This window comes from Haliotis rubra, unplaced genomic scaffold, assembly GCF_003918875.1.
Source record: "Haliotis rubra isolate DU_JTF1 unplaced genomic scaffold, ASM391887v1 Scf534, whole genome shotgun sequence".
Lineage (NCBI taxonomy): Eukaryota > Metazoa > Mollusca > Gastropoda > Lepetellida > Haliotidae > Haliotis > Haliotis rubra.
Window position 1 is genome coordinate 751,245 of NW_025767229.1, and position 27,950 is coordinate 779,194.

The following is a 27,950-nucleotide window of genomic DNA, read 5'->3' on the forward strand; positions in this document are numbered from 1 at the left end:
ACTGCATACGGCCATAACCAGTACCCCTTAGTATTGTTGGAGGTTGTCAAGACTTCATGCGACCATAACCAGTAGCCCTTAGCATTGTTGGAGGTTGTCAAGACTTCATACGACCATAACCAGTACCCCTTAGCATTGTTATAGGTTGTCAAGACTTCATACGGCCATAACCAGTACCCCTTAGTATTGTTGGAGGTTGTCAAGACTGCATACGGCCATAACCAGTACCCCTTAGTATTGTTGGAGGTTGTCAAGACTGCATGCGGCCATTACCAGTACCCCTTAGTATTGCTGGAGGTTGTCAAGACTTCATTCGACCATAACCAGTACCCCTTAGCATTGTTGGAGGTTGTCAAGACTTCATACGGCCATAACCAGTACCCCTTAGTATTGTTGGAGGTTGTCAAGACTGCAGGGCCTTAACCAGTACCCCTTAGTATTGTTGGAGGTTGTCAAGACAGCATGCGGCCATAACCAGTACCCCTTAGCATTGTTGGAGGTTGTCAAGACTGCATACGGCCATAACCAGTACCCCTTAGTATTGTTGGAGGTTGTCAAGACTGCAGGGCCAAAACCAGTACCCCTTAGTATTGTTGGAGGTTGTCAAGACTGCATACGGCCATAACCAGTACCCCTTAGCATTGTTGGAGGTTGTCAAGACTGCATACGGCCATAACCAGTACCCCTTAGCATTGTTGGAGGTTGTCAAGACTTCATACGGCCATAACCAGTACCCCTTAGAACTGTTGGAGGTTGTCAAGACTGCATACGGCCATAACCAGTACCCCTTAGTATTGTTGGAGGTTGTCAAGACTGCATACGACCATAACCAGTACCCCTTAGTATTGTTGGAGGTTGTCAAGACTGCATACGGCCATAACCAGTACCCCTTAGCATTGTTGGAGGTTGTCAAGACTTCATACGGCCATAACCAGTACCCCTTAGTATTGCTGGAGGTTGTCAAGACTGCATACGGCCATAACCAGTACCCCTTAGCATTGTTGGAGGTTGTCAAGACTGCATACGGCCATAACCAGTACCCCTTAGCATTGTTGGAGGTTGTCAAGACTTCATACGGCCATAACCAGTACCCCTTAGAACTGTTGGAGGTTGTCAAGACTGCATACGGCCATAACCAGTACCCCTTAGTATTGTTGGAGGTTGTCAAGACTTCATACGACCATAACCAGTACCCTTTAGAATTGTTGGAGGTTGTCAAGACTTCATACAGCCATAACCAGTACCCCTTAGCATTGTTGGAGGTTGTCAAGACTTCATATGGCCATAACCAGTACCCCTTAGTATTGCTGGAGGTTGTCAAGACTGCATACGGCCTTTACCAGTACCCCTTAGAATTGTTGGAGGTTGTCAAGACTTCATGCGGCCATAACCAGTACCCCTTAGTATTGTTGGAGGTTGTCAAGACTTCATACGGCCATAACCAGTACCCCTTAGTATTGTTGGAGGTTGTCAAGACTTCATACGGTCATAACCAGTACCCCTTAGTATTGTTGGAGGTTGTCAAGACATCATACGGCCATAACCAGTACCCCTTAGTATTGTTGGAGGTTGTCAAGACATCATGCGGCCATTACCAGTACCCCTTAGCATTGTTGGAGGTTGTCAAGACTTCATACGACCATAACCAGTACCCCTTAGCATTGTTGGAGGTTGTCAAGACTTCATACGGCCATAACCAGTACCCCTTAGTATTGTTGGAGGTTGTCAAGACTGCATACGGCCATAACCAGTACCCCTTAGAATTGTTGGGGGTTGTCAAGACTGCATACGGCCATAACCAGTACCCCTTAGTATTGTTGGAGGTTGTCAAGACTTCATGCGACCATAACCAGTAGCCCTTAGCATTGTTGGAGGTTGTCAAGACTTCATACGACCATAACCAGTACCCCTTAGCATTGTTATAGGTTGTCAAGACTTCATACGGCCATAACCAGTACCCCTTAGTATTGTTGGAGGTTGTCAAGACTGCATACGGCCATAACCAGTACCCTTAGTATTGTTGGAGGTTGTCAAGACTGCATGCGGCCATTACCAGTACCCTTAGTATTGCTGGAGGTTGTCAAGACTTCATGCGACCATAACCAGTACCCTTAGCATTGTTGGAGGTTGTCAAGACTTCATACGGCCATAACCAGTACCCCTTAGTATTGTTGGAGGTTGTCAAGACTGCAGGGCCTTAACCAGTACCCCTTAGTATTGTTGGAGGTTGTCAAGACTGCATGCGGCCATAACCAGTACCCCTTAGCATTGTTGGAGGTTGTCAAGACTGCATACGGCCATAACCAGTACCCTTAGTATTGTTGGAGGTTGTCAAGACTGCAGGGCCAAAACCAGTACCCCTTAGTATTGTTGGAGGTTGTCAAGACTGCATACGGCCATAACCAGTACCCCTTAGCATTGTTGGAGGTTGTCAAGACTGCATACGGCCATAACCAGTACCCCTTAGCATTGTTGGAGGTTGTCAAGACTTCATACGGCCATAACCAGTACCCCTTAGAACTGTTGGAGGTTGTCAAGACTGCATACGGCCATAACCAGTACCCCTTAGTATTGTTGGAGGTTGTCAAGACTTCATACGACCATAACCAGTACCCCTTAGTATTGTTGGAGGTTGTCAAGACTGCATACGGCCATAACCAGTACCCCTTAGTATTGTTGGAGGTTGTCAAGACTTCATGCGGCCATTACCAGTACCCCTTAGTATTGTTGGAGGTTGTCAAGACTGCATACGGCCATAACCAGTACCCCTTAGTATTGTTGGAGGTTGTCAAGACTGCATACGACCATAACCAGTACCCCTTAGTATTGTTGGAGGTTGTCAAGACTTCATGCGGCCATTACCAGTACCCCTTAGCATTGTTGGAGGTTGTCAAGACTTCATACGGCCATAACCAGTACCCGTTAGCATTGTTGGAGGTTGTCAAGACTTCATACGGCCATAACCAGTACCCCTTAGCATTGTTGGAGGTTGTCAAGACTTCATACGGCCATAACCAGTACCCCTTAGTATTGAACATCCACTTACATGTACGTAATGGAGATGAGAAAAGTACTTTCGTCTGGAAATATTGCAAAAATTCCAGTATTTCATAATGTAATCATAATCCCTTCCGGTTTTGTTCACTTTATTACAACTAAATCAGTAATATGTATATAGCAAACACTATCGATACAAGCCACTTGAAATTAATAGTGTTTCTAAACACATCCGAGAACTATCGATATTTCGTGGACAGGTAATAAGGTTCCGTCGACTCAACAGATAAGACTGCGTGTTACCACCGAACACCTTTTGGTTAATAAAACCTCCAAGAGTTTCCTCCCTTGGTAGCAGTTCACGAGCTCAGTTTCGCCAGAGCTATATTTAGCTTTTACGTAACAACACGACACTTCCTGGAGCTGTTTGATAGGCATGTCGACACTCTCCCAACTCGTTCACAATCGGCCGTTTACTGATTTACAAGTGTTGCAAAATGGTTAATGTATTGAAGTGAGCAATTCACGGCGTGAATGTTTCTTTGAAGGAATATATTTCCTGTGAAGTTCAAATTCGTAAACTGTATTTTCAATCTAGATGAATACAATAAATAAATATTAAGTACAAGTATTAAATGTATTTATGTATTTATGTTTGCATTCTCTGTGAGGGCAAACGTGAATCGGTATTTATTTCATATACGCTGCATTTTCGCCGACATGCACAACGACAGTATGAATAATAGAATATGGGTAGTCATATATATATCGTGCCCCGCCCTGTCCTCGCTGGGTGTCTTATCACAACGATAAATGAATGTTCGTCTTACAAACTGCAGGACACGGTGCACGAACACTGGGCCAACATGAGTGTTTGTCTAGTATCACGTGACTAGCGTTCCGGCTTCACGCACCTGTGAAGAAAACCTCGGGACCGTTTCAAAGATGTCAATTGAAACCATTAATTATTGAGTATACAGTCCCGGCACCAACTGTTCCAAACAAACAATTGAACAAATACAACTACCTGACGGTTTGAGAGTAAAACTGACAACAGAATATTATCTCAGTGAAGTTTGTGGTAATGTGATTTGCTGCTCATGACATGGTCCCCCAACCTTGATGTACATTAACCAGCTGATGAAACGTCACACGGGGAAGGAATAAAAGCTGGAAACTGACGAAAGACTTAGCCAAAATTTCAAACAACCTATAAATCCTATATTTATACAGAATACTGACGCTAACATTCATATCGTTGTCTTCTGTGCTGGCAACAACCTGGATCTATACGTTTGTGTACAAGATTTTCATACAGGAACGATTTCCCCTGGTCGTAGATCGTCACCTTGTACCTTTGAAATGAAGACAGAGAAATGTGGAAGTAATTTTTCGACTATACGTGGACCCTGTCTGTGGTTTGATCCTGGGCTGGGATTATGGCGTCACCGGCCCTACGCTCCTTCTGTTGTTGTGAATTTTATGTGGTTTCCAAATGATGGTAGTAACGGTGAAACTATTCACGCTAGAGAAGACGATATTCCTGGAGACACTGACGCTCGGTGTAGACAGGACAGCGGGGACGAGGGTCTGGAGGAGGGGTGGTGGGAGTGGGTGTGGAGCCACATCCCTGTGATTGGAGCTTCTGTCCACAGAGCAACACACTGGATCAGCGATGTCTGGGAAGATATTCATTACCATCACCAACGACGTCACAATTGTAGACGCTGTCAACGCCGGCCGTGGTCATTTTTGTGCGGACGACGTCATCGCCGTTGTAGTCCGCGCCACTACAATGGACGCCTGGGATATTGCCGTGGTGGGTGGGGGTGGGATACCTGGTACGACGAAGACGTCCCTCGGCGCTGTTTCACCCACCACCGCAGCCCCTGGTGGGGTTGACGTGAGATGGCATGAAAGCTGAAGTTGTCCATGTCATGAAATGGCGAAAACCATTCCGGTACATATGACCCTGGCCAGTATGGATATGCTGTTTTTCAGAAAGTCTACAGAGGAAGAACATTACACTGAAACCCCTTTAATCCGGAAATTACCTCTTGTGAAATCATCCGGATAATCAAATGTCCGGATACGCTGTTTAATCTATCCTTGTTCTAAGTAGGAACTCTTTTTTATATGCTTTGTAAAACAGAAGTCAGCGGGGCGGAGATATTCCAGATTAACAAGGTTTAACATCACTGTGGCGTGTTGGGCTAATAGGATGAACGGTCGTTTTACACAAGAACGGTGTTCAGTATACTTAGGGTAGTTCTGTGATCATTATACAGGACATACACGTGTACAGGGCCGACATCTGGCGTGGATGCTCCTGTCCCCAACACAGACAATGTATCACAATCAAACAGTGATATATAATATGAACCCAGTGTCATATCCTTTGTCATATAGTACACCATGGGCCTCGAACTTGCGGAAGCGAAACTGGAAACACGTGATCCACGATATTTCCATAAGGTGCGTGTGGATTACTGACTGAATGCTGACTGGCGTGGATATATATGTGCGCGGTTGTGATGTAGCTGTGAGACGGATGCTGTGTATAGTAATGTGTATATCATCCCTAACACCAGTGTATATTTATGTATAGATCATCCATAACACCAGTGTCTACTTTCCATTTCTATTCGCCACGTGGCTTGGTCACGGAAGTATATCGTCACCACATGGCACACGGAGAGTCTAGGAGAGTTGGGTTCATGCGCTGTTTATAAGAGTATATTTCATTAATCTCTGAATAAATTATTTACATTTGTTTTGTTGCATGCATGGTTTTGAACACATTGTATACGTCAGTATATACCCACCAGCCGTGTAGATATACCCACCAGCCGTGTAGATATACCCACCAGCCGTGTAGATATACCCACCAGCCGTGTATATATACCCACCAGCCGTGTATATATACCCACCAGCCGTGTAGATATACCCACCAGCCGTGTATATATACCCACCAGCCGTGTAGATATACCCACCAGCCGTGTAGATATACCCACCAGCCGTGTATATATACCCACCAGCCGTGTATATATACCCACCAGCCGTGTATATATACCCACCAGCCGTGTATAAACATGCGTGAGCGAGTGTGGTCCTACGCCGTTTTAATGTACCACTTCGGGGGATATCACGATCAGAAATGGGTTTGACATATTGTACCCAAGCGGGGAATCGAACCCGGGCCTTCGACGTGACTATATAAGGCCTTAGCCACAAGGCTTCCCTCGTAATATATCTAAATCCCCTGCGTATATCCTGCGGCCGTGGGTCTAGATTACCAACAAGTCTCTGAAATGAACATATTTTACAGAATAAAATTTATATATCCGTTTACTACACGTAGGCTGCCTTGTTCAAATCCTACCACAAGTGTCGTAAAAACCCGCTCTGGACGCTGTGCTGTATACCCTTCAATGACGCTGGGACTGGACTGGACTGGAAGTGTAGCAGTTAACTTACTTACTCTGATCAATATCCAAACTGACAGGAGCATATCCATGTACGTTTTCCCCAACACTAACAAGCCAACGAAGCGTGTTCCACAAAACATTATAAAGTGCGCGTACACAGAGTCGTGCAACAAGTATCCGGACACTTCACGTACTTTCCAAAGACTTACATGGTAATATAGTGTAGCATTAAATAATCTTCATGAATTTAATTTTCGTAAGATCCAAGTCAAATTTTGCACATTTGTGAGGAATCATCTTACCTACAATCACATAATTTCTGTTTAATTTTCCGTCGCTTATTTATCAAATGGCAACAATTTCATCAAGATATGTACAATGCCGTGAGCTCCTTTAACATGGCGGCCTACGGGATTGTGCATTGAGGAACTACACTTAAGTTGATAAATGTGATGTCATTAGTTGAATGGTGGTTGGGAAAATTGAACTGAAATTATGTGCGCAGAGCAGAGATGATTTCAAATTTGCCTGTCATTTTTACAAAGATCCATCCAAAACTCACTTCATGAAAATTACTTATGCTGCACTGAAATAGCATGTAAGTCTATGGAAATTACGTCAAGTGTCCGAATACTTTTTGCGCGGGTCTGTAATTACCGTTATACGCATCTGGACACACCATGACGGTGATTAAACTCTACCTAGGATTTAAACAAATAAATATTGAAAAAAATCCTATTGGAAAGGCAGCAGCCTGTCTACACACAATGTTGCTGTTCATCTGGTTGTCCCATTATATATACAGGCTAACGCTGCACCTGAGTGGAAGTTTTGTGGACAAGAGATTCTAATTCAGGGTCGAGAGATTTGTCATAGATGGAATGGTAAGATAACAATTTATTCCCAAACATCTACACGACTGTTCAGTTGAACGACAGTTCATGAGAACTAAATCGCTGAGACTGAGAATAAGTACCGATATTTTGGAAAGCTTGGAAGTGTTACAATGTTAGTTCAGCCCAGCGTTGTGATATCTAGATACATACAAAGTTAATGCGTACATATGTGCATCCATAAACAATTACATATTGTTGTATACAGGCACACATCATGCATGCTTTTTTCAAATGTATTATGGAACACCATATGTATACACACACACACACACACACACATTTCTCCTCTACACACATTTTTCAGTTTATGTAATTCCAATAATATAACCGTTTTGTTTTATTTATTGTAGATGGCAGAGGTTGAATTCCACATCACAAATGTGAAACGAAATGGAAACAATCAAAAATCAATTATCTCATTTACGCTGGATCAAGCAGAGAATGCTATCTCTCAACACTTTGATATTCCACTCGGGTTTCAGACCCAACTATATTCGGATAAGTATTCTGATTGGGTAGACATTTCCTTAAATGATCCAAAATTGCAAGGGGGAGGTAAGCTAAGGGTGATGAGTACTCGGAAAGCTGTTGATGTCAGCGAGAGAGGTGACAACCCTCTGTGTACGACAGCTGGCCCACAAGAGGTTCCAACCGTTATGAACGAGACACCAGCGACCTGCACATGTACGATCAAGACATCTGTGAGGTATGTAATTAATAGCATTGATTCACACGCACATGTTAAAGCAAAAATACTATGCCCGGCTATTCTAGAAGTAAGTGATGTGAAACCTTTCATCAATTGTAATGAAGAAGTAGATTAGCGATCAGTAATTTGTCATTATTTACACCTTTAAGTTATGGAATGTTTCTAGAAGAAATACATTTGCTCGCCCAGACAATGCAAATGTTGATAAATTGATGCCATTGTTTGATAATGTTTCTGTATGCACATAACTATGAACTTATGATAAGGCTATTCGTATGATAATTAGCATTAAATATATCAACAGATGCAATATGAACGTTTACTTTTTTATTGTCACAAAGTATTTTATCATCCACAGTACCACGAACATTCAAACATCGCCATGGCAGTCACCCTATACACTGCCGGCAGCCCTTCCAAGAGGTGCGGTTGACGTTTTGGATAATGGCGGCTTCCCAAACCAGGGTTCAAGAAGCCACCTTCTCGACTCCATTTACAACGATGTGTCTGTGAAGTACACACTGTAAGATATCAGCATTATATTGGTTATATGTGTTTAACTTACGGTACAATTTACAGTAATAAGTTCCCATTCAATGATAAATCTCAAATTATAACGTATCTGTAAAGCCAGTAATATCATTGATAAGAAATTATTATTTTTTTCTTATTTTCTAGATATCCTCTGTCATATCAATATAATGAAATGATCGACGCCATATTTCAAAGATGGCCTCATTTGATGACCGAAGACGGTTTAGAAGGTAGCAGCACTAGAGTAAGTTTATGATTTGGTTTGTTTAAAAATAGATTGGGCACTTGGTTTCATCTCAGTAGAACCCTCTCCTTACAACTGAATCGTAATGTTTTATTTAAGTTAACTGACAAAGTATATTTATGCTTGTGTACCCTACTACACACCGATAGTACAGTTATCTTGCGGTTATATTAAGCTGTTTCCATAACCAATGCATGACTGTTTTGTTTTACTCTCTTGTCGCAAAGGTGCTCTGGAGAGCGAGGATCCGTGACAAATTTATCAACAACCGACGAAGAAAGGATTCAAATGTGACGTGTGTTCAGCAACGCAAACGTAAGTCTGCGAACAAAGTTGTGCTTGAAGAACCCTCTCCTTCTAAACAACCCAAGATGTCCCTGCCTGTTGGAGAAGATGACCACAGCATCCATAGACATATACAGTGGATGAAGCAGGAAGCCAGAGCACGAAAACCTGATCGCTCCAAGATATCGCTACTCATGAAACTCACTTTCAGTACCAGAAGAAAAATGGTCACATCAGGGGGAGCAACTGTAAAAGAAATTCTCGACGAATACCCTTGGCTTGCTAATGAGGATGAGGTATATATGAACTCTACATGAATCTATCGTGTGTAAAAACGTTTGCTTTTGGAATGGTGCATAAAGCCTATCTAGTATTCTACTAAGTGAAAACTGCGGACCACACAACGACGTTGTTTCGTCGTTTTGTGTTGGCAGGGTATACACTTAACATTAAAAGTGTATTACACATATACAAGCTAAAATCTATATTAAGTGCTTTATTTATCTTCTTATGAATGAATATATTCCACGAAGCCGATAACTTTTAATACAATACTTAGTCATATTGTATAATTTGTTACAGCCACTCAAAGTTAACAACAATAATACAAGTTTTGGTTCTTTTATGTTATCATAAAACGTTTTATGATTTCAGATCTGTGAAGAATACTCTCGACTCACAGGGACTAACATCGCAGACAATGTAAACTCTGGACTGGGAAAGGTGTCTGAAATAATCTATTACCTAATCAGAAATTCATCGAAAGTTGAGGATGACATCAAAGCCTTGATGAAAGACGTGGACAAAAGAACTGATGAAACAGAAAAAATGTGTAAGCATGTTTTTTCCTGTTTCAGTGGATATTGCACAAATGTAGCTGTTCACCCTGTTGGTCCCTGAAAATAAAATCTTTAAACAATTTTTTAAAATTATTTAACTGATAATTGATAATTTTATGCAACCTGTAATTTGGACACATTTTGAAAATTACAACTTTCTGGAAACCTGATATTTTGCTATTAAATCATCGTGTAACCATGTGTTCAGTCATGCCTACAATTGGTTATGGTAATAGTGCATCAGTCATATTATGATCTATACTGTTTGTACAGATGCAGTACTGGCCACAGTCATCCTCGGTCTTCCGGGACTCTTAAGAGAAGAGTCTAAGACCTTCATTGCAGAGGACTGGCAAGTGAGTTACACTGGATATTGTTATATTGTTAAAAAAGTATTTATGGTATGCATATTTATATGTAGATAAATATTGATATAAGTATGTTTTATACAATCAGGCCGCGTTAATCCGAACATTTCCATTTTTCAAAAACACGTTTCGTATACTGAAACTAACCATTATGTAAAGGTGGTGATAGAGTTTTGGGGCCACTGGGACCAGAAGAAGGTCTATGTAAGCCATTAATGTAAACCACTACAGTAGAGTTACTTCCCTTTGACATACGGAGACAAGAACGTATGAACCTATACATATACATATATTAAATGAATTTATTACAGTTTATATGCATAACAGTTAATCAATCAATCAATCAATGCATACAATAATGTCTGGATATAGTACAGTATATGTTTATTCATTTAAATTAAGTGGCGTAAGGGCTGACCTCTTGCACGGCCTAGAACAAGCTATTTCATTTTAATTTACAGGGTGCAAATACCGTGCCATCCTTCATTGTCTGCGATGGAGGTGCAGAGGAGGCCTTCACCGACGTGTCCATTTTTCATGTGTATTCTGAGGGCCAGAAAGTCTGCACTACCGACAATATCATAGATGCCTTGAAGGTTTACCTTGCAGTGTATTATGTGTTTAATTTGCAATATCCCCAAGGTCTCAGCAAAACTCATCTTTTCTTCGACAAAATGTTGCTGAAAATCAAGAATAAACCTATGGGTAGAAAAACCTTGAAAACCAAGAGTTTTGAAAAATCGGTCAATTCCCTTATTTCAAAACTAAATGCAACAAATTGAATGTTTTGACAACAGAGTCAATTGTAACATTGGGTAATTGTCAGAAAGACCACAACACTGAAACTAAATATTTTATAACATATGTTATATTTGGGATTAGACTTTCTTAGTGCAGTACAGATTCTAGTACTGTTGTTGGGTTGAGTCCCATCCCGGATTCGAACCCACACCCTCAGAGTCAGGTACCTATTCGCCAGTACATAAAGTCAGCCACCTAACCCCCTCAGCCAGCACTTTCTAAATGGCATTGTGTAATCATAGCTTTCCGCTGAGAGCCTGCCAATTTACACTTATCAGAGGGGTACACAAAATCTGCAGTCAAGACTACCAGTTGTCAACTTCCATTTTTGTGGAAGTCGCGGTGGCTGAGCGGCTGACTTTGTGTGCAGGCGAATAGGTACCTGACTCTGAGGGTACCTAAATTAAAAAGGAGTCCCAGAGAGACCAGAGATTCAGAACCTGAAGAAATCTAGACTTGCTTCAGTTTGGGCTTTAGCATTGCAGAGAGGGCTAGGCAGTAGGGAAATAATATGGTTCAGAGACTGTGAAACAGACTAGTGTTTGATCTGTAATAATGCAGTATCATAAAGCATTAGGTTTAATGAAAATGTTACAATTGACCCTGGTATACCCTACAATTCAGATATGTTTTGCTTGAATACTCAAAATTGAAACAATACCAACATCATAAAGCAGGTGTGCATGCATGCTAGGGTGGGGGTTGTATTATTATTACTTTTAATTATAGGAGTTTAAATGGAATTATTTTTCCTGAATGTATGTGTATTGCTGAAAAGCTATGACATGTTGTTTGCATATCGTCGTCTAAAAGTAAATACGAGTGAGTTTCAGATGTGACGGGGTTTTTTAAACAATTAATTCTAAAGATGATAAAGAAAGACAATTCTTTGTGTAGAATTTGAGAAATGTCGTGATATCTTAAAATATGTTCCATACTCACAGTAGACAGAAGACAGTAACCACATGCAATGACATTAGTGTGTTTATTACCATGACTTTCTAATTCAGGACTCAGTAGAAAATTATTGTATCAAAACTCATAACTTGATTCATATAAAGTACTGTGAGATGTCTATAGAGAGGTAACGTTTGAAGCTGAAACAAAGTTTGATGGTATTGATGATTTTTCATGCCATGGGAGTACAAATTTCATGATGAAATATTTTGTTTGTGATTGTAACTAGTGAGTGTGTCCTTCATATTGCAAATTAATATTTCTTTAGAAATAATATTTATTTCGATTTTATCTCCCAGTTTAGTACCCTGCAGCACGGTGGCGTATGATGTTTTACTTGATCTAGGTGAAATTTACGGCTGTGGCCTATGGCCGTGTGTCCCTGAGTGACTCGTGTGTGCAGTAAGCCATGGCTGATAAGGTGTCAGGTCATTAACAGGGTATTTGATTGATTGGCAGATTACTAGCATTATATGACATATAAGAAATACATAGAAGAGAAACAAAGGTAAAAGTTTCATATATACTGCCCATCAAAAGTTTAGACTCATTTAAAGAACTCACTATAAGTTATCTATATATATGGTTACATCGAAGATGAATTTCTCTACACGTTGGGTGAACCAACTGCAAACCTTATGCAGATGGGCTGCAAGAGGATCATGCATGAAATAGCTGAAAAGCATGTGCAAATATCATGTATGTGAACAGCTGCGTTTAAGTGTTGAGGTTTCATAAAAATTCGCCAATTTTCACTGAGTTTCATCATTTATTGAACTCATGACAATAATCTTTCCAACATTACGAATTTGTTTTACAATACATCAGTTAATGTGTAAACAGTACCTTTAAAAAGTATGGAATATTTTACAAAATCTATTTCAGATCAGTTGCCAGAAGTAAGTGGCTGCATTTACACTAGTGAGTCTAAACTTTTGATGGTTATATAGTATATTTATTTTCTGATTTCTCAGGTATGGTCTCATGTGGTATATACATGAATTGTACATAGACATATACTATAATATATATATATATATACTTAGTATATGTCTATGTCTATGTACACACACACACGCATATACATATATATATGATTAGTCTCTGAATATATGTACTGGACAAAAATAGTAAGGCATATACGTATATAAATTTTGAAATTATAAAGGTAAATTTTGAAATTATGAATAATGGTCTTTTTATTCATTGACACACTGATAAAATATAAATCATAAAAATACCAGTATCCCTAACTTATTCTGTTCAGTATATATAATATATATGGGTTACAACCATATACACATGTTGTTCATGCACTAATGAAATACAGCATACATGTTTGATTGTTTAGAAATAAAAGATATCGTTCTCCACACAAGTGTTCATGTTTATGTTCACAAGTCAATGCTTATTTCGACCTAAATGCATGAATTGAATGGTATTTGCATTCAGAATCATACTCACTGTACGGTACTTATGTTGTTTGCCATTGGATGTGTGTTTTTTTTATGCCATTGTGAATTGTGACAATCGAAATATATTCATATTGACATTTTTTTACATTGCCAGTTTTGAATATATAAAATATTCAAATTGAATATGGCTGGACAACAATTTGACTATACAACCATGTGAATGACAACCCAAATGCATTGTCAAAATACTCCAGTTGTTACCTAAGGCACCCCCGTTTGACAACTTTTTAGTTGTCAAATTGACAACGTTTTATTTACAGTGTTGGGCTGAGCCGTTCGACGCGGCCACTGGTCCGTTTGTCCGAGACTACTGAAAACCAGGAGAGACAAGGGAGTACTTGTAGTGGTTCGAGGGATTTATTCGGACAAATGGAAGCCCAGATCTGCCCTAAAACGTACATAATTCAATCATAAACATCATGGCAGTACATAGACACAAGATAACGATATTACTTATAACACTTTTAAGATTTACAGTTCATTTCTGTATACTTTACAAATCCCTTTAGATAAAACATATTACACTTTATATAAAGATCATGCACATGCAATTGAACATAAATATATTACCTCGTCTCAGGGACGCAGGCTGGAATGAGTGATCGATGTACAGTGATAAGCCCTGCACAAATAAATATACTATATAAATATAGGATAATAGTTATGGTACACTTACGTTAGCATGTACAGAATACATTATACATTCCCAAAATAATATACATACATACATGATACATAGAATACTTCTAACCCGTTTACACATACAAAATAATGCATTATATATATCCTATGAAATAAACTTGGCATATACCTCTGTTGAATACACAAGTAAGTTGAATTAAACCTACCTTACCATATAATACACTACTAGCTAAAATACTACATATATATAACTGCTTAAAATACATAATAACCAAACCTAAGATGCCAGATACAGTGATAAATGAACTTACCCTATGTGATCTTGTGCAGAGAATGTGCTCACTGGCAGAAAGGAGAAATAGGCTGACTGACCAGCAAAAGTTTGAAGTAGTCACTCCACATGACTAAAACAATCATGTGGCCCCAGGGAACAATAAAACCCTAATCACAGGCCAAGCCTGTGACTGCCCGAGTGACAATACCCATGAACCTATATACTGTAACAGGAGGATGCTGTTTCCGGTCCTCAGGTCCGCAGGATTCAGGGGTTTAAAGTCATAATGATAACCAAACACAAGATTTTGTAAATCAAATCAATTTATTTTATACTCAACTAATATATATAATAAAATCAACAATAAACTAAGTTAATTAAACAACAAAGATAGTCAGTCTACAAGGATCCTGTGAAAAATGAAAACCCTATAAAATATACCTATTCTATTGCCCCTTATCCCAACTTAATTCCCCTAAATAATGTTCCCTGTAAAAATACAACAAAAATTAACTACCTAACATTATCTAACCAAAACTTAAGAAACTTAAAACTCTGTTTGCCCAGTCTACAGAAACAATAGTGAATTCCTCACCTTACTTGTCTCTGTAAGACCACAGAGTGCAGAGGAAAAAATAATCTACCCTTTTATACCCCTACCCTATAACTCTTACCCAATAAAAACCATGCTCTCAAAATTACCCAATAAATGCTTACAAAAGGAAAGTTCAGTGGACTGATCCCTTTGCTCATGAGATGCTCATGCACTGGCACACCCCATTGCATAATGGGGAAGAAGCATACTAGGCACTTGCCTAGCGGGTCCTCACCCCTCAAGAGCTAAATGGACTAGCCCACTGAAGGCTAAGCCTAGTGTGTTATTTTTAGCCCACCTTATGCCTAACCTGTCCCCTCCCTAAAACAAGCATGATTTCTACTAAAAAATAACCCTACCATTACATTCCCCCCTTCTTAAGATCTTTAAAAAACACACAAAAACCCCCAAAAATACACAACAACCAACAGAACACAAACAAAAGCAACAGAATTGATAATTTGTTTTGCTTTCTTTTCTTTTCTTTTTTTTTTCAAAGTCTCTTCTTCATTCACCACATCCACTCCTCATATTCAGGATGGAAGTAGTCTTGAGCATAGGGATTAACAAGTGGAGGAAGAGGCGGCATTCTTCGCACAATACTGATACACTTATCAGTCCCATCAAACAGAGGTCTAACCTCTGTGTCCCTGGGTGTCCCAGGCCCAGACATGGGAATCAAAGGCTGATCCCATGCCTTCTTTGCTATGTCCTCCCTAGACAATCGAAGCTACTTCTCTAGATGTGAGGTGATGGTTGACTTCGACCTCTGCTGTTTCTTTCTCATTCGTTTGAATGATATGCCTGAGCTTCAGGTGCCGATGGAGATCTGTTCTTTGCCCGAAATCTCCTTCCACATTCCAGACATGAAAACAGATGAACAAATGATGCGTGATATTTTTTTACATGGCGCCTCCGGGCCCTTGCTGAAGGAAACGGTCCAGCTTTGCACTCATCACATGGTCGAGAGTCATGGTCCCCTTCAAGCTCATCAAGCTCTGCCTGCGTTACACAAAGATCTAAGATGTCGCTCATCTGTAAGGAAGAGATGGACTTAACACAAGAAATCATGTCACGGGCATTTCTTATTCTGAACACGAAGTTCTATAACGCTATACCCCTTATGAAACCTTTTTCAGTTTCTCTTCATGATTGTTTATGTTGAGTCACCTACGGAACCATGGCCATGGTTACTCTCAGTGAACTCATTCGTGCAACCCTTCCTCCTCACAAGATATTGGTCTATCCAGATACAAGCATTTCCCAAAATTAGCTTGCTGAAAACTTTAAGGAGAATATCTTTGGCGTGGCCTGACAGTACGTCCACAACGTGTTCGTTTGACTTCCTCAACATCCACACCGATATCCTCAAGACCAGCTTCCAAATGAGAATCATGATGTTCATGTTGAGAGCACACACTACGGGATTCATCAGCTGAGCTATCTCCTGCAGGTTCATCACGCCAAGCATCAGGAGTTGTCCTCCCTTCATATGCCTTCAAATGATCTACATGGACAACTATAGGCCTTGCAATAGTACTTCTCTGAATCTGATATGTTACATCAGTCACCTTCCTAATAATCTTATATGGTCCTATCCATCCTAATGATAAAGGGCGATTGGCAGTTGGTAAGTGCCATCTCCAAACAAAGTCATCAGCAAGAAAACTACGAGGTTTTAAACCTCGATCATAGTATTTCTTTTGTCTGGAGGCAGCGACTCCCAAATGCTGTTGCGCAAAAGAAAAACAGTGGTTCATGCTGTGCTGTAGCCATTGAACATAAGCAACAGGACACAAGTCAGGTTGCAACAGAGGCGGTTTTCCCACCATAATGTCCAGAGGGCAAGATATTTCACGTCCAAATAAAAGGAGGTATGGAGAACATCCAGTACTTTCATGAACTGAAGATCTATACGCCATTAGAACTTGAGGTAGATGATCATCCCAGTTATTTCGGTGGTTATTAGCAAACGAACTTAACATTTGCTTCAGCGTTCTGTTAAACTGTTCAACCAATCCATCTGATTGCGGTCGATATGGAGTTGTACGAGTTTTATCTATGCCCAGTTTGGAACACATTTCCGAAAACAGCAGTGATTCAAATTCTCTCCCTTGATCTGTGTGTATTTGCATGGGGCATCCAAATCGACAAACAATCTCAGTGACCACTTTATCTGCAATGGTTAATGCTGTGTGATTTTGAATAGCAAATGCTTCTTTCCATTTTGTATAATAATCTCCAACTACCAGAATATATTCGTTCCCATTCTCAGTTGTAGGCAACGGTCCAACCACATCAAGTGCAATCCTATCAAAAGGTGCCCCAATGTTTGATTGTTTCAACTCAGATCTTGCTCTTCCTGTACCTGGTTTCCTTTGGGCACAAACAATACATTGTCTACACCACAAAGTTATTTCTGCTGTCATTCCTGGCCAAAAGAATCTTCTTTTAACAGCTTTCAAAGTTTTATCCCTGCCTAAATGTCCTGATGTTATGTTGTCATGAAGCATGTGCATGATCTCCTTCCTTATCGCAACTGGAGCAACCAGCAAGTATCTTAAATCACCCATAATGCCATTAATAGACTTGAAGTACAAGATTCTGTCAATTATCTCAAGAGATTCCCATTCTCCCCACATGGTCCTGACCTGCTGAGAACAGTTTGCCACAAGCACTTTAGATGGTTTTTCCTGAAATCTTTGTTTTAGTGCTATAAAAACCTTCAAAGTCTCATCGTCATTCTGCCACTGTTCTATGGAATGTTTGTCCCAAGTCTCAATCCAGTTACTGACAATGTTTTCATTAACTGTACCTGTACAATCATCATCACTATCATCACCGTCTGAGGAATGATTGTAACTTGAGCAACAGGGTGATTACAGTCTTTTTTACTTGTTACATGACATTCTGAGCAATCAATGTTTTTACACTTTCTGTGAGGTTTCCTTGACATTGCATCAGCATTTTGATGTTGAGAACCTCTCCTGTGTTTCAATTCATAGTCATAGATGTCTAAAACAGAAATCCAACGAGCAACCATTCCCTCAGGATTTTTAAAGTTTTTAAGCCATGTAAGAGAGGCATGATCAGATCTGATGGTAAACTTCTTCCCTATCAAATAATGCCTGAAATGCTTCACAAAAGTAATAACAGCCAATAACTCTTTGTAGGTGGTACAATATCTTTCCTGCGACCTATTGAGGGTTTTACTTGCATATGCAACAACCTTTTCTTCACCATCCTGCATTTGTGATAGAACAGCCCCAATCCCTCTTTGACTAGCATCAGTATCTAAGATAAACTGTCCCTCTCGAGATGGAAATGCTAGAATAGGTGCTGTTATTAGCATACTTTTCAGTTCCTCAAAGGCCTTATTGCACTTTTCAACCCACACAAACTTTTGATTCTTTCTGGTGAGAGCATGTAATGGTGCAGCTATGTGAGAGAAGTTCTGAATAAATCGTCTGTAATAGCTAGCAAGACCTAAGAAACTCCTAACTTCATGAACACTGGTAGGAGTTGGCCAGTTCTTTACACTCTCAATTTTGTTTGGATCGCAGCCAACACCTTTTGGTGAAACTACATGTCCCAGGAAAGCAACTTCCCTTTTGAACTGAGAACACTTCTTTGGTTTAAGTTTAAGGTTGGCCTGCTTTAGCCTATCCATAACTAGCTGAAGATTATCTAAAGTATCTTCAAACGATTTTCCAAATACAATGATGTCATCTAATTAACATAGAACCTTTTCCCACAATAATCCTCGAAGAACCAACTCCATCAGGCGTTCAAATGTTGCCGGAGCATTACAAAGTCCAAAAGGAAGAACTTTAAACTGATAAAGCCCTTTGTGAGTAGCAAATGCAGTTTTGATCTTATCAGCCTTTTTCATTTCACACTGCCAATAGCCAGAAGCTAAGTCCAGAGTACAGAACCATTGTGAACCAGCTAATGCATCTATGGATTCATGAATCAACGGTAGAGGGTATGCATCTTTAATGGTAACAGCATTTACCCGACGATAATCAACACAAAATCTTATGGAACCATCTTTTTTTGTCACCAATAAAATTGGAGAGGCCCAAGGACTGTTGCTCGGTTCTATGATGTCTTCTGCCAACATGCGAGAAATTTCTTTCTCTGCAATATCCCTCTGATGTAAAGGTAACCTACGAGGTGGTAATTTGATAGGCCTGGCACTCCCAGTATCTATTTCATGTTTGACTACCTTTGTTCTACCCAGCTGACCATCAGGACCCATAAAGACAGACTGATTTTTTAACAAAAATGTTCTCAGTTCCTGCCTCTGATCAAACGGTAAATCTGAGTTATCTACCAAAAGTTCCAAATGAGAAGGTAACTCACTAGCCTCGCAATTAGACTTAGATTCTGTAAAATTCAGCTCCTCAATTGCCTCGACGCTAGCTATGGCAGTGTGTTTTGCAATCTTTATAGGTCTATCTGTAATGTTTACCACAGACACTACTGTTTTACCCTCTGATGCATCAATCATGGATCTGGCAATTAGTAATCCTTTTCTAGCAAAAGATTTGTAAGGTTCTGCAATCATATCTCCCTGTGGTTTCTTCCCAGACACAAAGCCATTAATATAAATTTCAGATGCGGGTTTAACAGTGATTTTTTCAGTCACTTTGACCCTTGCACAAACTGTCCTTGCTTGTTCTATAGAATAAATTACATCTTGTCCCATATATACAACCCCATGAGCAGCACGAGCATAAACATCATACTCATTCTGAAAATCCATACCCAAAATTCCTGTGAAATCACCAATGTCTACCACAAATATTCTCTGTTGAAACTCATGTTCCCCAATCCGGAAATCCAACAACAAAGATCCAATAATAGGTAAGTCATGACCAGTCAACACGGAGCAATCTATATCAGTCTTCTCCAACAATGACTGACTAAAACCCAACTGTCTGAAAACTCTTTTAGGCAACAAACAAACAGGTGAACCAGAATCTATCAACATGTTTACCTCATTTCCCTCTACATTGATTGGTACACAAAAACATTTGGTTTTTAGTTTACAACTACTAACTTTTGGCCTGTCCCTATCCCTATGTTGGACCGAACTTTTGGCCTCAAGCGCAGCCCTATCTAGTTTTCCTTCTCCACTTCTTCAGGATTTGAGCTAATCTTTCTCTGTGGGCATTTGGCACAAAGATGATCTCTGGAATCGCAAATATAACACCTAGGCTTCGATTTCCCTGTCTTCCTAGTCCTTTGTGGAAGGGTAGATGGCTGGGCTGTCAGCTTTTCAAGACAAGCTTTCACAGCACTGGTCAGCTCAGAGATCTCATTCTTTTCATTAGTGACAGGTGTAGTTACTGCTCTAACAGTTGGTTTCTCCCACTTTGGTTTATTTTCTAAGACTGGTGTACATTCAAATGCCTCAAATTCCTCAGCAAAAGATATAGCATTCTCCAAACAATTGGGGTGATGAAACTGCACATGCCTACTCATCTCTCTATTGGCTAACCCTTGAATAAACTGATCAATTGTATACAGTTCCCTGGCAGAGTGAGGAATAACAGGAAAAGCCTTACAAGCTAATGGTCTCAAACCATAACCAAAATCAGTTACACTTTCACCTTTCCTCCAAGTCCTGTTTCGAAACTCACATCTGTAAACTGACTCTCGCTCAACTGGGCTAAACCTCTGAGATAGAACATTCTTGAGAGCTTCATAATTTCTCAACTGAAACATGGTCAGGTCTCCTAACATTTTCCTAGCATCCCCCCTCAAACTCATTGCCAGCTGCTGTGCTTTCTCAGTCAAACTCCAGCCATTCCAACTTGCTACTTGTTCAAACTGAACAATATAATCTTGCCAGTCAACGCCCCTTCCATCAAACTTGTCTGGCTCAAATTCTCTACGAGAAACAGGTTTTCGTGACCTGGCATCTCTAGTACAATCAGAACCCTCTGATAAACCAAGTAAGTGGTGTTCACCCACTTTGGGAGGTTGTACCGGATTACTTGCATACCTCAAATGATGACCAGAAACCTGCCCTGCCTCGTGTAAAGAGAAGTCATCTAAACTAGGTATAAGTAAATCAACCCCTGATGACGCATTCCTATCATTATGAACTACTTCAGATTTAAAGTCTATCAAATCCTCAATTTCTACAAAATTTGTGGCCATTATGACTTCAAACTGACCTGAATCCTGGCACGCTCGCCAAAAATCTGTAACAGGAGGATGCTGTTTCCGGTCCTCAGGTCCGCAGGATTCAGGGGTTTAAAGTCATAATGATAACCAAACACAAGATTTTGTAAATCAAATCAATTTATTTTATACTCAACTAATATATATAATAAAATCAACAATAAACTAAGTTAATTAAACAACAAAGATAAATAATGCCTACAAGGATCCTGTGAAAAATGAAAACCCTATAAAATATACCTATACTATTGCCCTTATCCCAACTTAATTCCCTAAATAATGTTCCTGTAAAAATACAACAAAAATTAACTACCTAACATTATCTAGCCAAAACTTAAGAAACTTAAAACTCTGTTTGCCCAGTCTACAGAAACAATAGTGAATTCCTCACCTTTCTTGTCTCTGTAAGACCACAGAGTGCAGAGGAAAAAATAATCTACCCTTTTATACCCCTACCCTATAACTCTTACCCAATAAAAACCATGCTCTCAAAATTACCCAATAAATGCCTACAAAAGAAAAGTTCAGTGGACTGATCCCTCTGCTCATGAGATGCTCATGCACTGGCACACCCCATTGCATAATGGGGAAGAAGCATACTAGGCACTTGCCTAGCGGGTCCTCACCCCTCAAGAGCTAAATGGACCAGCCCACTGAAGGCTAAGCCTAGTGTGTTATTTTTAGCCCACCTTATGCCTAACCTGTCCCCTCCCTAAAACAAGCCTGATTTCTACTAAAAAATAACCCTACCATTACAATACAATGAAAAGGCTGAACTATCCCAGCTTACCTATGAGTTAGTAGATTTGTGCAAGTGCTGAAGTTAACACAAGTATTTAAGGAAAGTAAAGTTTAAATATCTAGGCTTAGGTTATTAAATATTTAGGTTTAGGTTATTAATTTTCTTCATATAAGTTTACTATGATGATTAAAATCTAACAATATACTATTTACAAACGTACTGCTACATTCTCCCCTGCCAAAGAAAATGACGTCCTGACATGTATTCTATGATACAGCAGAACCAGTTATCAGGAATAACATGGCCCTGTAAGCGTCTTCTGGGAGGTCCTGTAAGAGTCTTCCTTCAGCTAGAGTTTTGAGGAATGACGCTCTAGTTTTCCAGTCTGTCAACAATGCTGGTGCCTGACTCATGCAAAATTCTCCCTTTCCCGTCCAGGCTGGTGGTTTACGCTGTCTTGTGGATCTCCTAGGTGGTAGAGACGGTAGGACTCTCCTAGGTACCCTAATAGGCTCTGGTTCCTGTTCTGGATCTGGTTCTGGTTGTGGATCTGGTTCCTGTTCCGGATTTGATTCTGGATCTGGTTCCTGTTCTGGATTTGGCTCTTCTCTGTCCTCAGCTATTAGATGAGAACTGTCACCAGCTGTGGAATCACCTCCTTCTCCCCTATCTTGAACAACTGTAGCAGTGGAATCTTCGAATTCCTCGTCTACATTGGTCTCAGGTCCATCTTCTTCTGCTTGTGGGGCAGCATTCAACGGAACACTAACCACTGAAGATACATCAGTGACGTCCACAGGTTGTGATACAACCAGTACCATGGTATCATCATCAGAATCACTGTCTGATACTTGTTGGGTCGACTCTTGGTTCTTCACCACAGATCCCATGTACTTCCTTCTAGGCTTTGGAACGGAACAGTCCTAGTTATTTCGTGTTGATGTCTAGTGAACCAACTGGTAGCAACAAGTTTCGATGAAGTGTCCTTAGCCGTCCATCTCCGTCTTCCTTTTTGTACACAGTACACTGGGATTTCTGGGTTGGGCTGGTCCATCACAATATAGATGTCTTCTTCCCACGTGTCTGCCAGTTTGTGCTTTCCCTCAAATGCAAGCTGTTTCACTAAGACTCTGTCTCCAATGCTGAGAATAGCTCCTCTGACCTTGATGTCATACCGACTCTTCTGTCTCTCCCTGGCTTTATGTGCTGCAGCTGTTGCAAACTTGTAGGAGTCAGCGAGTCGTTGGCGCAGATCTTTGATGTAGTTGGTCTTAGGTTGTCTACCTTGTGAAGAACCAATTCCAAATGCAATGTCAACAGGTAAACGTGGCTGTCTGCCAAACATTAGGAAAAAAGGACTTTCTCCAGTCGATTCATGTCATGTTGCATTGTAGGTATGGACTAGCGGTGCTACATATGACTTCCAATTGGTCTTCTGGGATGGTTGCAAAGAACCTAACATACTTATCAGGGTCCGATTGAATCTTTCTGTCATTCCATTTCCCTGTGGGTGGTAAGGTGTAGTCCTGCTTTTTTCTGTTCCAGCCAGCTTACACAGTTCCTTGATCAGGTTGCTCTCAAAGTTTGCGCCTTGGTCTGCATGTAGTCGGGTGGGAAAGCCATAGTGTACAAAGAAGTTGTTGAAAAGGACTTCTGCAGTTGTCTTCGCAGTCATGTTCCTAGTAGGGTAGGCCTGAGCATATCTTGTAAAATGATCGGTCAGAACAAGAATATGTTGATATCCACCCTTTGACATCTCCAGTGTAAGGAAGTCGACACACACTAACTCAAGAGGCTGGCTGGTAGTGATGGAGAAAAGAGGGGCTCTGCCTTCTGCTGGTGTTCTGCTGAAGCATCTGTTACAGTCCTTGATCCACTGATCAACATCTTTAGCCATGCCAGGCCAGTAAAATCTATCCCTGCAGAGAGATAGAGTCCGATCTCGGACGAGATGTCCAATCTCATCATGGAGTCCATTTAATGCTCTCTTGATAAATTCTGCAGGGAGAACTATTTGCTTCTTCTCTTCTCCATCCATGATAGTAATTCTATATAACACTCACTGTTGTATCTGAAGGTGACTGAATTCTCGGACAAGACCCATAGGTATATCTTCTGGTATCTTTCGGTGATATATTCTGTCCTGTGCTTTCCTCCAATCCCGTAGAGTGAAACTAGCTATGTTGTTCCGGTGTTCGACGTTATCATCTGCGATAACTTCAGCTGTACAGCATAAACTCTCAATGTAGTTGGGTGTCTGACAACTATTGCAGATGGCCTTTACAGATGTAGCAGCTATCGTATCTGTCTCGTCATCTTGTGGCAACCTTGAAAGCGCATCAGCATCTGCGTTTCCTTTTCCGGGACGGTACTTGATATCAAAGTTGAATGAGGAAAGGGCTGCAATCCATCTGTGTCCAGTAGCGTCCAGTTTAGCTGTAGTCAAAACGTATGTGAGAGGGTTGTTGTCCGTCATTACAGTGAACTGATTTCCATAGAGGTAGTCAAAGAATTTCTCTGTTACTGCCCATTTTAATGCCAGGAACTCCAACTTGTGTGCTGGGTAATTCTTCTCTGCTTTATTTAGTCCTCGGCTGGCATAAGCTATGACCCTCTTTTGTCCTTTTTGTTCCTGGTAGAGTATTGCACCTAATCCACGTGAACTTGCATCTGTATGAACTTCAAAAGGAAGGTCATAATTTGCATACCCAAGTACAGGTGGCGTTGACAAAGCATCCTTCAGTTGCTTGAAGGCTGATTCCTGATCTTGACCCCAAGTCCATTTAACCTTCTGGTCGTTTGTCTTCTTGTAGCGATTTTTCTTCTTCACGGTGGGAGGGAGCAATTGTGAGAGAGGCCAAGCGATATTAGAGAAGTTCTTAACATATTTCGGTAATATCCTGGCAAATCCAAGGAATTGACGGACTTCCTCTGAACTCTTAGGAGTTGGCCAGTTCAGTATCTTCTCAATTTTTGCTGGGTCAGTCCGAACTCCATCTGCTGATACAATATGGCCGACAAACTTTGCTTGTTCTTGAAAGAAGTTACACTTCTTGGGTGCCAACTTGATTCCACTTTGTCTCAATCGTTGGAAAATCCTCTCTAATCGAATGAGATGCTCTTCAAAAGTATCAGAAAATACGATGACATCATCAAGGTAAATCATGCAGATTTCTAAATGAAGATCTCCTAACATGTGTTCCATCTGGCGTTGATATGTAGCGGGAGCATATACAAGTCCAAAAGGCAGGCGATTTTACTCATAGAAACCAAGAGGTCCAACTGTAAAGGCGGTTCTTGCTTTGTGGTCTTCCTCTATTTCTATTTGATGGTAGCCAGACTTCATGTCCATAACTGTGAAAAATTTGGATCCTGCCAGTCTATCAAAGATTTCTTCTACGTGGTAAAGCATAGGCGTCTTTAACAGTAGTCTGACGGTTCAGCGATCGGAAATCTATACATAGGCGTAAAGACTTGTCAACCTTGCGTACAAGGACTACATTAGAAGCCCATTGGCTATGAGAACGTCTTATGATTCCACACGCAAGTAACTGTTGGAGATGGTCCTTCACTTCCTGAAGCATTGATGATGGTATGCGTCGATGTCTTTCCTTGAATGGTGTAGGGTCTGTCAATTGAATCCAATGTTTCACATCAGTATAGTGGCCAACATCTAAATCTCCTGTAGAAAACACATCACTGTATTTCTGGATTAGCTCTTCACCTAGCTTCCTCTGTTCCTCAGTAACCTTTGGAGATATATTCACCTTGTCCAGTGGGTGCTGTTTTACTTCAGTAGCAATCTGTTCCAAGTTGATGGGTGCAACTTTCTCAATCTGGACAGACTGTATCTCGCAGATGATTGCCCTAGGAGAAACGACTATAGTCTGGTTGGTAAGGTTTGACAACTGAACAGGAACTTGTACTGATCTCCTGTACTGGCAACGAAATAACGCAGGGGTTATCTCGAGCCCTGATGATATAGATGGCTTCTTGGCTGGATGAAGCATAACACAACTTTCTCTGTAAGGCAGTTCCTTGTAGAGGGAACACTTGACTGTTACGGTCCTGTTGGGAGGTACAACTACTTTTGACTTCAACTACGATAAGTCCCAGGGTCCCATCCTTCCTTCTAAGTTCCTTATCCTGCAGTATGATACTCCTAAATGCAAGATACCAAAGTGGGCATTTTGCTTACTTGAAGAAAGTTAGGTCCGGGTTGCCTCCCTGCAACTCTCAAGAGCAGGTATAAGGTAATTAGTCCCCAGTAAAACAGGCACACTCCTGTTGTACTCACTGTCTGGGATCTACTCAATAATAAGCAATTACTTTTGAGACATGGCGATAACCCACTAGTTTCACTGGAACTTCCACATATCCCATATAAGGCAATGTCTCTCCATCAGCACATTCAATATGAATGAAATCACCTAAGTCCTTAATCTCAGCAGACGATAAAAAATTCCTTGTGAAAACTTTCCGGGATAGTTGACACTGATGATCCTGTATCTAAGAGGGCCTTATGTGAAATACCATTGATAATGACAGTTGACTTATTAGCTTCTCCAATCAATCTGGCTGGTATATTGGAATGGATGATTTCAGCTTCAGTCAGAAGGGCTCTGTCTGAAAGATTTAGAAACCTAATGTCTGCCCCTTGACATTGGTCCTCTGCCATTTAAAGATCCACGCTTCATATGGTCTACGCGACGCCGGGCATCCTCTCATAAGGTGACCATATTGTCCACATCTATAGCACTGGACACCAGACTATTTCAAAATCATGAGGTAGCTGTGCTGCACTATCATGAAGACGATATTGTCCTTTCTTCTGTGCCTGGGAAAAGGTAGGAGTGAACTGATCCATCCTTGCCTCCAGATTATCAATCTTGGATGACAACTTGTCAATAACACCCATCAACATTGATACTCAGATGTTGGTTGAACTGGAGTCATAACCTTGGCTGGTAATGGTTTTTTTGTAATTCCAGTCTCCTTTGTTCCTGGTCATATTCTATTCTCCTTATAGCAACTCGAAGCTGGTCGAAATCCTGTATATTGTCGAATTTTAGGTCCTGTTGAGTCCTTCAGTTCCTGTCTGAGTCCTGACCAGAAGACTGTCCTGAGTACAGAGCTTGATCTATCCTGCTGTATGAAACCTTGTAAGACAAGCCTGTCTAACATGTCCTCCAGTCTGCAACCCCCATGGAGTAGCATCCTCCTTTTCCCCTTGGCATGCACCATAAAACTGGGCCATAAGGACTTTCACCTTGCTCCAGGACTGATGAACTAAATACACTCTTCAATTTTTTAAGGACTGAGGTGAGTGAAGCAGTGTGACCTAACCTCATTATGACACGGGCAGCTTCACCCTGAGTGTTTCTCCTGAGTGCCTGTAAGATCTCAGCTTCAGGATGAGTCTTACTGCAAATAAAGCTTTCCACCTCGTGAGTACCACACGCCAAATGAAATTTCACCCTTAGCTGTTGGGTCACAAGAAAAACATGAAAGCTTAGCTTGTTTAAAAACTAACCGAACTGGGCAAGCTTTGGGTTGGTGGAATTGCATGATGCTCTGACTCCTCAGATTTAACCTGTGAACTTCCAGTGTTTCCTCTGTAACTCCTGTATTGCCACCATACCTGCCACCCAATCCTTGAGTTCTTCCTCAGTCTTTCCTTTTGGTGTAACTCCTAGCTTCTCAAACCCCTAAGGAAAGCAGCTAACTCATCAGATGATAACTGGGACATGATGATAATGCAATGGTACACCACGATTGAGGAGAAGTAAATGCAATGCCAGCTGAGGCATTACCAGAAATGACTACATAACATGAATCAATTGGTACAAAAAGGTGAAAATGTAGATGAGCACATGTAAACTCTCTTCAAGTCTTATACATGGAGAAAAATGATGCATAATAAACACATTAAAGTAATGCAATATGCAACTAAAGGTTTAGGGTTTGGC

At 40.7% G+C, this 27,950-nt stretch overlaps 2 protein-coding genes across 2 annotated transcripts; both read left to right on the forward strand.

The window, feature by feature from the left end:
- The first annotated feature begins 6,920 nt into the window (after positions 1 to 6,920).
- On the forward strand, positions 6,921 to 9,410 carry LOC124253173 (sterile alpha motif domain-containing protein 3-like). Its single transcript, XM_046686888.1, has 5 exons — positions 6,921 to 7,309; positions 7,672 to 8,027; positions 8,389 to 8,553; positions 8,709 to 8,808; positions 9,036 to 9,410. Exons 1-5 carry the CDS (start codon positions 7,307 to 7,309, stop codon positions 9,408 to 9,410), a joined length of 999 nt encoding a protein of 332 aa, XP_046542844.1. The 5' UTR covers positions 6,921 to 7,306.
- Positions 9,411 to 9,761: 351 nt separating this feature from the next.
- LOC124253198 lies at positions 9,762 to 11,215 on the forward strand. The gene is made up of 3 exons (XM_046686920.1): positions 9,762 to 9,925; positions 10,206 to 10,288; positions 10,762 to 11,215. The coding sequence occupies exons 1-3, from the start codon at positions 9,883 to 9,885 to the stop codon at positions 11,080 to 11,082; spliced, it is 447 nt and encodes a 148-aa protein (XP_046542876.1). The 5' UTR covers positions 9,762 to 9,882; the 3' UTR covers positions 11,083 to 11,215.
- The last annotated feature ends 16,735 nt before the right edge of the window (positions 11,216 to 27,950 follow it).

Excerpts from the sequence above, each read along its gene's own strand:
- LOC124253173 (XM_046686888.1), top strand. Across the intron at positions 8,028-8,388 it reads ACGATCAAGACATCTGTGAG|TACCACGAACATTCAAACAT; the intron begins GTATGTAATTAA and ends TATCATCCACAG. Across the intron at positions 8,554-8,708 it reads GTGTCTGTGAAGTACACACT|ATATCCTCTGTCATATCAAT; the intron begins GTAAGATATCAG and ends CTTATTTTCTAG.
- LOC124253198 (XM_046686920.1), top strand. The coding sequence starts at position 9,883 with ATGAAAGACGTGGACAAAAGAACTGATGAAACAGAAAAAATGT. Across the intron at positions 9,926-10,205 it reads TGATGAAACAGAAAAAATGT|ATGCAGTACTGGCCACAGTC; the intron begins GTAAGCATGTTT and ends CTGTTTGTACAG. Across the intron at positions 10,289-10,761 it reads TCATTGCAGAGGACTGGCAA|GGTGCAAATACCGTGCCATC; the intron begins GTGAGTTACACT and ends TTTAATTTACAG.